This window comes from Arachis hypogaea, chromosome 4, assembly GCF_003086295.3.
Source record: "Arachis hypogaea cultivar Tifrunner chromosome 4, arahy.Tifrunner.gnm2.J5K5, whole genome shotgun sequence".
In the NCBI taxonomy this organism is placed as follows: domain Eukaryota; kingdom Viridiplantae; phylum Streptophyta; class Magnoliopsida; order Fabales; family Fabaceae; genus Arachis; species Arachis hypogaea.
Genome location: NC_092039.1, coordinates 77174303 through 77188217, shown reverse-complemented (window position 1 = coordinate 77188217; position 13915 = coordinate 77174303). Strand labels below are relative to the sequence as shown.

At 36.0% G+C, this 13915-nt stretch overlaps 1 protein-coding gene across 1 annotated transcript; it reads left to right on the top strand.

Moving 5' to 3' along the window:
- The first annotated feature begins 321 nt into the window (after positions 1 to 321).
- Positions 322 to 4190, top strand: LOC112796856 (expansin-A6). Its single transcript, XM_025839517.3, has 3 exons — positions 322 to 675; positions 1274 to 1592; positions 3386 to 4190. Exons 1-3 carry the CDS (start codon positions 525 to 527, stop codon positions 3693 to 3695), a joined length of 780 nt encoding a protein of 259 aa, XP_025695302.1. The 5' UTR covers positions 322 to 524; the 3' UTR covers positions 3696 to 4190.
- Positions 4191 to 13915: the final 9725 nt, after the last annotated feature.

Sequence of the window (13915 nt, the reverse complement as noted above, 5' to 3'; positions counted from 1 at the left end):
CATGCTCTATGAATAGTAAGCGACTCCAAAATATTTCTTGTAGAATAAGGAAAAAAATAAATAAATTAAAACAAAATAAAAATAAAAACAAATTAAGCCAATTGAAACGGTGTGCGGTTTATTACATCCACTACAAGAGAGTAGGTGTCTAAACACAAAAATGTTATATATATAAAAAAAATTAATTATTAATTTATTTTTTATGTATTTACACATGAATATATATTATTTAAATTATTTTTAATATATATTTTATATATGTAAATAATTTAGTAGTTAACTTTTAGTATATTTTGAAGTGAAAATTGTTTGAGAGAGGGAAAGAGATAGAAGCAAGTGGGATTGCATTAATTAGATGGTAAAATAGTTAGAATAGTGAGGTCCCTCACCTCAGCTGATTCCCCTCCCACTCCTACTCCATAAGTACCCCTCTTTCCTCCTCACTTTCCATTCACCCTGAAACCACAAACAACTAACTAACTAGTAACCGACCTCTCTCTCTCTCTCTCTCCCTCCCTTTTGCAATGGCTGGAATTGTTCTGCTTTGCATTGCATCATTACTGGCGTCTCTCTTTGTTGCAACCACTGCCAGGATCCCCGGCGTTTACGCGGGTGGCCCCTGGCAGTCTGCTCATGCCACTTTCTATGGTGGCAGTGATGCCTCTGGAACTATGGGTAACCACCTTCCTCCTTCCGCTCCTACATTCTCTCAAATTCCTCTCCTTCTTCATTTCGTCACTTTCCTCTGTTTTTCTCTGTTTTCTTAACTAAAAAGCTAAGTCACCATCACCTTCACCTTCCTGCCTATCACTCACTAGCACTTTCATATACATTTTGCATGCTTTTCATAAAGTTTCATATCTTATTACTAGTCACCACTCACCCTGTAGGTTTAATTCTTCAGCATCCTAACCCATGCCTTTGTTTTCTTAGGACTCTTTCGCCCATAGTTAAAACATGTCCTGTTTCTATGACAAGTTTACTTTTCTTTTCTTTTCCTTTCTGGTCGTTATATTTTCCCTTTACCGAAATTCACACAGTTGCTGTCATTTATCCAACCGTCCACCATAAATGTTTCATCCTTCCCTTCACATTTATCCAATTCACTTCTCAAATCTAAAACCCATAACTCACATCAACAACGAGCGTGCATCCAAAGGGGAAAAATAATTTAAACTTTAAAATTGTTTAATGCATTAACTTAAACTTTGTTTTTTAGTTTTCAGATAAATTTCTACATGACACTGAATGATTTGGTTATTGTTTATTTTAGGAGGTTCTTGCGGTTACGGCAACTTGTACAGCCAAGGGTACGGAGTGAACACAGCAGCACTGAGCACAGCACTATACAACGATGGCTTCAGCTGCGGCGCGTGCTTCGAGATCAAGTGCGACCAAGATCCCCGTTGGTGCAACCCCGGCAACCCTTCCATACTAATAACCGCCACAAACTTCTGCCCACCAAATTTTGCTCTTCCCAGTGATAATGGCGGTTGGTGTAACCCGCCGAGGCCGCACTTCGATCTTGCCATGCCAATGTTCCTCAAGATCGCTCAATACCGCGCCGGAATCGTTCCGGTTGCTTACCGCCGGTGAGTCCTGTTAATTTTTTTATTCTTTTGCTAATTGTTTTGGCTTTTTCAGCTTTAATGGAGGTGATTGGTTTTCCCATGATTTTGCTGTCCGGTTGCCCAGAAAATATGCGGGAAAGTCACATGCCTTAAGAAAAAATTAAGTCTGCAATTAGTGTAGAGAGAAAGAGTAACTAATTTTCACATTTTGAGTCTTTTGTTTTTCTTTAATTTATTGGTAGAACTTTTCTTTTTTATTATTATATCTATCTATAAAAAAAGTCATTTCATGCACAAATATGCGATAAATTCTTATTTCATGAATATAATTTTAATGAAAAAGTACAGGTAATCAATAATATTTTTGAACAATGTGTGAATAATTTAAATTAATAAGAGTAAAAGAATAAATTAATCTTAAATTTAATTAGTAGTATTAAATTAGAGTTATTCATATTATTTAAGATAGTCAATGTTTACCTAACACTCTCCAATTTTAATAATCTTTGTTTAGATAGCCTCAAAGTAAAAATGAGTTTTGTCTCTAGCTTTTAGTCTGTCAAGTCTTTTTAATTTATTTGAAGGTTTTAACGAGGAATGTGTTAATAAAACATTTCTTAATTTTTTTGAAACTAATAAATTTTATTGGAAGAATATTTTTTAAAATGCTCAATACTTTAAAAATTTAAAAGTTTAATTAACCATATATAATTCTTAATTTTTTTTGACTACTACAACATTAGATAACAGAACTTATTTTTTTTAATGTGTCTAAATATTGATGAGGTATTCTACCAGCTGTCCAGATGGTTTAATTTGCTTGTGGAAGGAACGAAGAGTGTGTTAGAATGGCATCAGCAGTTTCAGCCATAACAGTAATACTATAAAAATTAAAAAACAATCCGAATTTGTCTTATTTATTATTTACAACCATTAATAAATGTTAAATATCTCGCGAGTTGTGACTATTTTTGGTTACCAGACCGAAATCCTCTTTTCGGTGCTTTGTACACTGCCAAAAATACAATAGTAGAAACTAAAAAGACCATTCTTCTTTGTCCACAACCACAACACTTAATTTCGCTGCATGCATTTTATAGTTCTACACTTCCACATACATGACCTGATATGACAGCCTTTATTAATATGCGTTGAGTAATAGTAACGCTTTCAATATGTGATATAGGATTATAGGAACAATTACTAGCAAACTTGTTTAATCATTGGTTTATTAGTAAACTTGCTGCCAAATCAATACAGGACTTGGTAAAACAAGAACCTTTTCCTTTTTTTTTTTTAGTTGTGAAGCTCTGCCTTTTTGCGCTTTTGGGCCCGTAGGGTCTATGTTTATTGTTCCGATATCTAAGGCCGAATTGACCAAAGTAATCTCTATTGTCACTACTAATACAAGTAGTCATAGGATATTCTAGTCTTTCAATTATTCCATTATAATTATTCATTTATTTTTTAATTACATATTCTCATTTCTTTTAATTATTTTGTGGTATTTTGTGATAACTTAATGTGGAAAAATTTACTCCACTACCTATATAAAAAATTATATTAAAATAATAAGTAAATGGAGGGTATTCTAGTAAATAAACATAAAAAATTAAATTGTTATCAGAAAATCAGGGCATAAAGTCACAGAAGAACATTTTTACGTAGATCCATGCTGATTTTGAGACATAAGTCATCCGTAGAAAAGTACAAACCTATGGGCCTTCGTAATCCGTAATAGGAGTATTGATACTATTTTTCTTCTTACATTCAGCAATACTATCACTTCTAACTTTTTTATTTTAATCTAACAGGGTGCCATGTAGAAAAACAGGAGGTATCAGATTCACAATCAATGGCTTCCGTTACTTCAACCTGGTTCTGATCACCAATGTTGCGGGTGCTGGGGATATCGTGCGCGCGAGTGTGAAGGGTACCAATACTGCGTGGGCAAGCATGAGCCACAACTGGGGGCAAAATTGGCAATCCAATGCCGTTTTAGTGGGCCAGGCTCTCTCCTTTAGAGTCACCGGCAGTGACAAGCGCACCTCAACCTCATGGAATGTGGCACCGCCTAATTGGCAGTTTGGACAAACCTTCACGGGCAAGAATTTCCGCGTCTAAAATTGATAAAAAAAAAAAAAAGTTCAACGCTAGAAAAAATTGAAATGATATGGCTCCTCTTTGTACTTTTTTTGGGCTTTGTGTGTTTGTTTGTTTTGAGTTTCCCACATTAATACTTTCCTCTATTTTCCCGGGAAGTGTTGAAGTGGGTAATGCTAAATCTACCATAGTATTAGTTTTAGGAAAAGTTACAATATAAGTATAGTATAAAAAAAATGTCGGTGGAGGGTATTGACTATTGAGTACCAATTCCTAGGTGTGATTGTGTTGATAAAGCGTGCGATGTGTTGCGCAGTGTTACTATGTTATTAATAACCAACCATTAGCAATCCTTTTTCTTCTTAGTTTTGCTAAAATAAGTGTGGGGGATTGAAGAGGTTACAAGATACGTGTAGCCCGCAGCTCTGCTTCTTTTTTTTTTTTATGTTATTATTATTATTATTATTATTATTATTATTAAAGAATTAACGAGATGTTTCCGTTGTTATTTTGTTCTATTAAATGAGTGTGGTTTGGTGGTGGATGTTGAAAGGTTGATTTTTCAGTTAGGGTTTTGCTATTCTGTGACCTAAAGGTATTTGGTTAAACATGCTAAAAAAAGGATTTGAATTCTCTAAAGTTTGAATTTCAATTTAGAGAGTAAAGTGTGATTTTTTATTTTTGAATAATTTCTCTTTTACATTTATTTTTTGTCTCACCTATAAAATCAATGATGAGAGATCACACTTTACTCTTTAAAGTGAAATTCAAACTTTAGAGGATCTAAATCCCTAAAAAAAATGTTTCAATATTTTTTATATGTTCAATACATTGAAAACGTAAAAAAGTGTAATAAATAATATTAAAATATTTTTTTATGGTATATTTAACCAATATCCTAAAAGCACAGGATAACAAAATCCTTTCGGTTATTATACTTCAGTGAAATTTTTATGCTACAAATTCAATTGATGAAAGAAAAGAGAGCGCTAATGAAGCACAAATTATGAGCCAGCAAAGGGCGACATAGGTTAGGGGGTGACAAACTTGGCCTCAGGTTGTGCAAACTGAGGTTTATGTCTAAAGGCGAAGATATTTCACAGCCATCTTGGAAGGCCCTATTATTATTTCAAAAGGGATTGGCAATGAAACTTGGAGCGTACCAATTACAGGTATTGAAGGGAAAAAGCATACGAGGAATGTGGACTATTTTTTCACTAAAGATACATTATAGTTAAAAGTTAATTGTATTCTTTTCTTTACCATAATATTTCAATTGGTGTTTTGCTTGAATTTTGCTTGACTCAAACAAATAAATTATCAACAAAACTTGTATCAAAGATTTTAATTCAAAAAATAAATATATCTTTTTATGTAGAAAATAAGCAATCTTGTCCTGTTTACTAAAAATCACCATAAATCATATAGAGTTTGTTTTGGACAAAAATAAATACTCATTATGTTAATTAAACATGCTTACCACGTTACTAACTCAACCAAGCTTAACGGGTATGTCATTAAGTGAGAATAAAATATTAATTTAGAAAGTTATCAAATCATAACACTAAATGCATATTAAAGGTAATAAATGCTTAATTGTAACCTGAGAAAGGTCTAATAAAGAGAAAAGGAAAACTCAGAAGGTAGGACATAATTCAAATCAGTCATTCTAAAATAGTATTGACTTAAGTATCAGAGTATTTTTGCAGGTTGTCCTATCAACCTGGTATCAAAGTTGCTCAAGTTAGGATCTCTAAAATTCGTAAGCTCGTGACCTCCCACAAAAAGTACGAACATTTGTGCTGTTTGTGGGGATCCTACATATTTGATACCATGGCTGATTGTAAAATACAATCAATGATTAACTCGAACACTCCACACAAGAAAACATCCCATAGAGATGGATAATACTACTAAGGAACAACAACATAAAGTTTCCCCGGGTTTTGAACGCTAGGAGGATCAAAATGTTAGAGGCTGGCATTTTGCTTGCTTGGGAGCAGATTATGTTCATGTGATGCAAGAAATACGACATAGAGTGCAAGAACTAGAACACAAACTTGCAAAGCGATCACAATCACGATAGTCTCAATTCCAGAGTCGCACGACAAGGGAATGTCATGAAATCCGTGAAAGGATGATCATTGTCATTCACATTCGCCACAGGTTAGGAAGGATTTTTCCTAACGTAAAGAGGGACGTCGTGATCCAGACAGAAAGTCCAGAACTGAATCACAATCACCCCAATCTAAAAGGAGATAGACTCCTTAAAGGAGCTTGACTCTTAAAAAGCATAGGAATTCTCGAGAGCATGTAATTATGGGACAAACTTTGTTTTGCTCCGCATGTCCTCCAAGTTTGTTTACCTAAACATTTTGACAAGCTGACATATCTTAAGTGTCAAGGCAAGTCGGATCCTCAAGAGCATATTGATGCAATTGAAGCGAGAATGAATTTAGAAGGAGTTGGGAACGCCATACGATGTAAGGCCTTCCCAATAGCGTTGTCAGAGCCAGCTTTGACTTGGTTTAATATGTTACCTTTCAGGTCTATATCATCTTTTTCTAACGTCAAGAAAAACTTTCTTCCACATTTCACTACCAAAAGAACTCAGGCCAAGCACTCAATTTCATTTCTTGGTGTAGAACAGAGAATAGGTGAAAGCATCAAGGATTATCTAGATCGTTTTAATAAGTTGTTACTTGAGGTTAACACGCAAGCTCCTGAGGTTGTGTGTTTATGCCTTATTACTGGCCTACTAAAAGGTGATTTTAGATGCCACTTGACTTCCAAAGAAGTAAAGTCTATGGAAGAAATTCATTAGATTGCTCTGAAGTATATGCGTAATAAAGACGTTTCAAAGGTTGTCTCGACTAAACAAAAGGACACAGCATCGTCACCTAATAAGGTCAGAAGCTCGGGATAGTCCTCAACTCCTAATTCGTCGATATATATGCCTTTGGTTCCCTCACTAGCAAAAGTCTATCAAGAAGTATCACATAGGGGAATACCTCCCAAGGTGAGACAAATCTAACCTAGGACTTCTTTAAATAAGTCACAATATTGTGACTATCACAAGTCCTATGGTCACAAGACTGAGGATTACATAGATCTGAAGGATGCATTGGATCAGGCGAATCAAGATGGGAAGCTCCCTGAGTTTGTGCAATATGTTAGGCCACCTAGACGACATAATGATGATAAGGATCGAGAGACAAGGAACCCCAGGAACTCAAAGCCACTGAAAATCCAAGATGACACAACACAAGTAGTTGTGAACATGGTTGTTGGTAAGAATGGATCGGCAAAATCCATAAATGCTGTTAAAAGGGATGTCAAGGTTGCGAGTTCAGAGATTTTGAAGGTGACTAGTATCCTAGATGTCCAATTCACTGTAGATGATTTTGAGTACGCCACGTCTGACCATGATGAGCCATTGGTGATCATTGCGAGATTGGAAAATAGGATAATAAAAAGAATCTTAGTTGACACTGGCGCAGATTTGAATCTACTCTTAAGAAATGCTTATGATGCATTGGGATTGAAAGATTAGCACCTAAAGCCACACCTTCCCGGGGTAGTGGGTTTAGGAGATCATTACATTAAAATTGATAGTGCGATTGATCTCTTTTTCCCTGTAGGAGAAGGTGTTGATGTCCGAGTGGTACATGCTGAATTTGTTGTCCTAAAGAATTCAATAGCTTATCATATGATCCTTGGAAGGAAAATAATAAATAACATGTGTACATTTATTTTAACTAAATTTTCAGTGATGAAATTTTTGACCTTTGAAGTTTGAGTAGTCACTATTTAAGGAGATTGGTAGCTGCTATAAAGTGCAACACAACATGCTTAACCTTAAGGGATAAAGCCAAATATTTCACTAGAATATTCTTGGTAGATTTGGACTCTTAAGTTCAAGAGAAACCGAGACCAGAGCCCCATTAAAACTTGGAGAAATTCCAGATTGGGGATGTTGCGAGAAAATACACCATGATTAACAGAGACTTATCACATCCCCTGAAGTCGGAACTTTAGAACTTATTAATAGGTAATGTGGATTTGTTTGCAGGGGAACCTTTCGATATGCCCGGAATTGATCCTGCATTCATGTCCCACTAACTTGCTATTGACCTTACCTTTAAGCTAGTTGCGCAACGACATCGAAAAATATCGCTAGACTGGGATGCCCAGGTTAAAAACCAAGTTCAAGGGTTACTAGATGCTGGTTTCATTAGAGAGCTAACCTATTTAACTCCATTGTATAATGTTGTAATGGTAAAAAAAATCCAATGAAAAGTGGTGTATGTGTGTTGATTACACAGGTTTAAATAAAACCTACCCAAAAGATTGCTTCTTATTGCCTAACATTAATAAGATGATTGATTCAGCCTCAGGATATCAAATATTAAGTTTTTTAGATACTTACAGTGGGTATAATCAAATACCTATACATCAACCTGCAGGTCTTAGTCAGGCAGATCAGAAGGAGTCAAATTTAACGTGTTTTAATATTATATAAATTACTTTTTATATCAAATATTTGGATGTTAAGCAGGAATAAGGCATTAAATGGAATAAAGAAAAAGAGTAGTTAGAACTCAGAAGTTGTGTAAAATGTGAAAAGAGCGATAGGAATATAGTTGAGGATTGGAGTTGCTTTGTCTTTCTGAATTAATTTTGATATTACTGCTTCCTTTGCTTGTGAGTGGTTTCTTCAATGGTAGGCTGTATGTGATTGACACTGGTTTGAGTAGCTGCCAATACTCCTCCAGATCTCCCAGGTTTAGTGCAGATCCATTCTGATTGAGGGTGAAGCTTCTACAATTCATTCTCCTCGATGATCCTACTCAAAACGCCACAGACAAGGTTGAATCTTCCAGATCAGAGGATGTTGCGCCTTAGGATTTTAGCCTCTACCACAGGGACCCTAATCTCCCCGTACTTCGGCTGAACTGGTGTCTCGAGAAGTCCCCAATGAAGTCGTGGATTAGCTATCTGAGAGACGTATATTCAAGCTGGTGGTTCATCATTGTCCGATGAAAGACGCACTCTGACCCATGTAGAATGTGGTAACCTTATGCCAGTTCAACGCATTCATATTGATGAAGAACGAATATACATCTTAAAATCAATCAAACACTAATCGAAGAGAAACAGTAATGCTTTTATTAATTCAAAGGACTCAGCAGGGCTCTTCCCCTCAACCTAGGAGGTTTAGAAACTCATACTGAAAGTAAAATACAATGATGAAAACGAAAATGGGGCTGAATAATGGAAAGATATTTGTGATCTATATAAAATACACTTTAAATACTAAACAGATGACTAATAAGGGTAAAATAGTCTATTTAGTGCTAAAATCCACTTCTAAGGTCCACTTGGTGAGTGTTTGGGTTGAGTTTTGATGAGATCCACGTGCTATGAGATCTCCTGGGCGTGGAACACCAGCTAGGGGGCAGGAAGCTGGCGTTAGACGCTAGTTTTGGGCCTTCGAATCCGAAGAAAAGTATAGACTATTATATATTGCTGGAAAGCTCTGGTTCGCTTTCTATAGTCATTAATAGCGCTCCATTTCGACCTCTTTAGCTCTAGAAAAGCTCTTCCAAATGTAGGCAGGTCAGATCTGAACAGTATCTGCAGTGCTTTCTCTGTCTCTGAATCAGACTTCTCCTCCAGCTCCTCAATTTTAGTCAGAAAATACCTAAAATTGCCCAAAAACACAAAGACTCATAGTAGAATCCAAAAATGTGATTTTAACACTAAAACCTATAAAAACTCAATAAAGGCTAAATAAAAACTACTAAAAACTATATGAAAGTGATGTCAAAAATGGTATAAATATCCGCTCATCACAACACCAAACTTAAACTGTTGGTTGTCCCCAAGCAACTAAAAACACAATAGGATAAAAAAGAAAATTAAGATTCAATAAATTTCTAAGTTTCAAATAAAGCTTAGTTAAAATCAGATGAGCGCGATGATAAACCCCTATTTTATAATTCACCTTGTGATTAAATTGAGTGTTTTTATCAAATCTTCACACACTTATTCATGTAAATTGCATGGTTTTACTATTCTTTCTTTATTTTATGATATATGAGAAAACATGTTTCCTATGCTTTCAAAATATTAAATTTAATTATCCTTTATTACCATTCGATGCCGTGATTTATGTGTTAAGTATTTTTAGGTTTCATAGAGCAGGAATGACTTAGAGGACAGAAAGGAAACACGCAAAAATGGAAGGAACTCACAAAATGGAGTTTTTGAAGAATCGGCAGCGACACGAACGCATGGACGACGCGACCGCATGCCTTGCACAAAATGGCATCGACGCAAACACGTGAACGACGCGGACGCGTGACTAGCGCAAAACACAACTGACGCAGACGCGTGGAAGAGAAAAACTCCAGAGGACGCGGACGCGTGATCCACGCAAACGCGTGACGGACCCCACGTGCAAAAAATTGCAAAAGTCGGCCCCAGCGATTTTTGGATCCTTTTCGGTCCAGATCCAAGCCCAGAGAACACAGATTAGAGACTATAAAGTGGGAGAATCCATCCATTCATTTAACAATTCATACACAACATTGATAATTCATAATTTTAGGTTTTTAGATGTAGTTTTTAGAGAGAGAGGTTTTCTCTTCTCTCTTAGGTTTTAGGATTAGGATTTCTCTTCTACTTTTAATTCATCTAGTACTCTAGTTTATTGATTTTCCCTTGTTGATTATTTGATGTTGCTACTTGGTTTATGAATTCTCATGTTTAATTTGATTTCTCTATTTAATGCAAATTGAGGTATTTCATATTTATGATTTTAAATTAGCTTTTTACACTCTTAGCTTTGGTTGAGTAATTGGTGACACTTGAGTTATCAAACTCAGCTGATGATTGAAAATTGGAATTCTTTGCTGATTGATTTGAATTTCCCTAACTCTATTCTTTTCTTAGGAATTGACCAGGACTTGAGGAATCAAATTGATTTATCTACTTAACATACCTTCATAGTTAGAGGTTGACCAAGTGGGAGCAAAATCCAATTCTCATCACACCTGATAAGGATAACTAGGATAGGATTTCTAGTTCTCATACCTTGCCAAGAGATTTTCTAATTACTAATCTATTTTTCTCGCCATTTAAAAATACTTGTCCTCTATTTCAAAAATCCAAAAATATACCTTTTTCCATAACCAATAATAAATCATACTTCCCTGCAATTCCTTGAGAAGACGACCTGAGGTTTAAATACTTCGGTTATAAATTTTATTGGGTTTGCTTAAGTGACAAACAAAACTTTTGTATGAAAGGATTCTCTGTTGGTTTAGAAGCTATACTTACAACGCGATTATATTTTTAAATTTCTTTACCGATAGAAATCCAATCGTCACGGGACTTAGTAGCTTTTTGCTTCTAAATAGTTTTGGCATCTCACTATCCATTGAAACTCAGAGATGTTGGAATCCTTAGGAACTTAGAATCATGATGATATTATTGAATCTCCTAGTTAAGCTTATTTTGATTCTTGAACACAACTTTTTGAGTCTTGACCGTGACCCTAAGCACTCTATTTTCCGGTATTACCACCGGATACATTCATGCCACAGACACTTTAACTGGGTGAACCTTTTCAGATTGTGACTCAAATTCGCTAGAGTCCCCAGATAGAGGTGTCCAGAGTTCTTAAACGCACTCTTTTGGCTTTGGACCACGACTTTAACCACTCAATCTCAAGCTTTTCACTTGACATCTTTACGCCACAAGCACATGGTTAGGGACAGCTTGGTTGAGCCGCTTAGGCCAGGATTTTATTCCTTTGGGCCCTCCTAACCACTGATGCTCAAAACCTTGGGCTCTTTTACCTTTGCCTTTTAGTTTAAAGGGTTACTGGATTTTTCAATCTGCCCTCCTTTTCCTGCATTTTTGGGCAATAATGGATTTTTCTGCTTTTTATTTTTATCTTTTTCATTTTTTTACTTGCATGCATATATATATAATGCTTTTTCTTTTTTCTTTTTGTTGCTTTTTCTTGCTTCAAGAATCAATTTTTAGATTTTTCAGATTATCAATAATACTTTTCTGTTTTCCTTATTCTTTCAAGAGCCAACATTCTAAAGTTACAACTTTAAATATGCACTGTTCATTCATACATTCAGAAAACTAAAGCAAATGACACCACATCAAACTAATTAAACTAATCTTATTTTAAACTTGAAATTCATGCGTTTCTCAGTTCTTTTTCAAATAATTTTTTTTCTTTTTTTTAAGTAGGGTGAGAGATATATGGAACATTTTACATCTTTAAGACATCAATGCAAATGATCATGCAACTCGAACAAGAGAACAAATAAACAGACAGAAAAATCCTTAACCTTTATCTTTATTTTTCCACTTGAATACAAGGGAACAGAGCTTGTAGAACCACTGGAAACACATATTCCAAGGCCACTACCACCCAATTCCAACTTCAAGTGGGTAAAAATCCTTAACCTTTATCTTTATTTTTCCACTTGAATATGGTTTGCTTGAAACAGATGGCCAGCTTAGAGCTCTCTGCGGCTTTAAGGGTAAGAGGAAAATGGTTTGTACTTAGAGTTGGTATGCAAGATCCAATAAGAGTCCACGCTTCCATTTGAAGCGCAAGGATTGGTATCAAGTTCGATTGAATGGGTCTCGGAAGCTGTTTGGTCGCTGATGCCAGGGCATCTTGGATAGTTTTACTAGCCATTTTTTGTATGCTTTAGGTTGGTTTCATGCATTTTCTTAGGAAATAAGCAAGTATTTGGTTGAAAATGCAATCATACCATGATTCAAGTAAACATTGTGAATTTTGAATGATTTCATGAGAATTATGCATGAATTGAATGATAAAATGGATGATGCATGATCTCATGATTAAGAGCAAGACTTTGATGCACCTTGTTTGATTGATTTCAGGTAACAAGAAGCAGAGAAGAGCCACGTTAGTACCACTAACGTGGCCATTAACGTGGAAGGAAGGAAAGTTTTGAACGTTAGTGGTAAAAGTGAACGCCACTAACGTTAGCAAAGGGCAAGAAGACCTACGTTAGTTATATTAACGTGGGAACTAACGTGGAAGAGAAGAGAAACTCCAACGTTAGTGGTAAAAGTGAACGCCACTAACGTTAGCGAAGGGCAAGAAGACCCACGTTAGTTGCCATGTTAGTTACATTAACGTGGGAACTAACGTGGAAGGAAAGGGAAACTCCAATGTTAGTGGAAAAGGTGAATGCCACTAACGTTTGTGAAGCCAAGAACACCCACGTTAGTTACACTAACGTGGACACTAAAGTGGGCAAAAATCTCACCCGGCAGCCTGACCATGCCTTCTTTAAACAAGAATAACTTGAGCCACAAAACTCCAAATGAGGTGATTTCAGTGGCATTAAAAAGTAGGATTCTAGAGCTTTCCAAGAATATATGGCACTACATGGTGAACACTAAATTTGAGGGTGAAAACCTGCCCCGAAAGTGCAAAGATGAACATGGTGTCAACCTGTAGTAAGGCTAGCTGACCTCTTTACTTTCCAAGAAGTGTAACTCGAGCTGTAGAGCTTCAAATGATGCGCTTCCAAAGGCGTTGGAAAGTAGACATTCAGGGCTTTCCAACAATATATAATAGTATGGAGTGAACATTAAGTTTGAGCTATAGAATCTGGCAATATTAATCCCCTGAACGTTGACGTTATTGGCAATCACTTTTTCCAATAACGCCAGCGACTATGTCAGCGACCCTGTCCCCTTCAAAGGAGCATAACTTGAGTTACAGAGGTCCAATTAAGGTGATTCTAGTTGCGTTAGAAAGCTGACATTCAGAGATTTCCAATGATATATAATGATCTATAGTGGGCATGAAATTGAAGCACAAACAATAGGCATCTTTTAAGCCCCAAAACACCAACTGGGTAGCAAGTGTGACGTTAGCCACACTAACTTCAGCACTAACACCACACTTGTAGCGTTAGTGTGGCTAATGGTAGCACTAACATTAGCACCTGGACCTCAACTTGATTCACTTCTCTTTCAAGGACCACCCAACCTCAAGGAAGCAAGCCCACAAGTGTCAACCAATCAAGGCCACAAGAAGCATCTAGAATAGGAATTTTCATTTAATTGTAATTTGCTTTTAATTTCCTTTTGTAATTTTGGAGAGCCTATATAAAGGCCTTAGTTTGTATATTCAATTTCTGCCAGAAATTGGGGATTGAAGAGGGGTC

What these genes read in the sequence shown, in the direction of transcription:
- LOC112796856 (XM_025839517.3), top strand. Translation starts at nt 525, where the DNA reads ATGGCTGGAATTGTTCTGCTTTGCATTGCATCATTACTGGCGTCTCTC. An exon ending in TGATGCCTCTGGAACTATGG is followed by an intron (nt 676 to 1,273) that starts GTAACCACCTTC and finishes TGTTTATTTTAG; the next exon opens with GAGGTTCTTGCGGTTACGGC. An exon ending in GTTCCGGTTGCTTACCGCCG is followed by an intron (nt 1,593 to 3,385) that starts GTGAGTCCTGTT and finishes TTAATCTAACAG; the next exon opens with GGTGCCATGTAGAAAAACAG.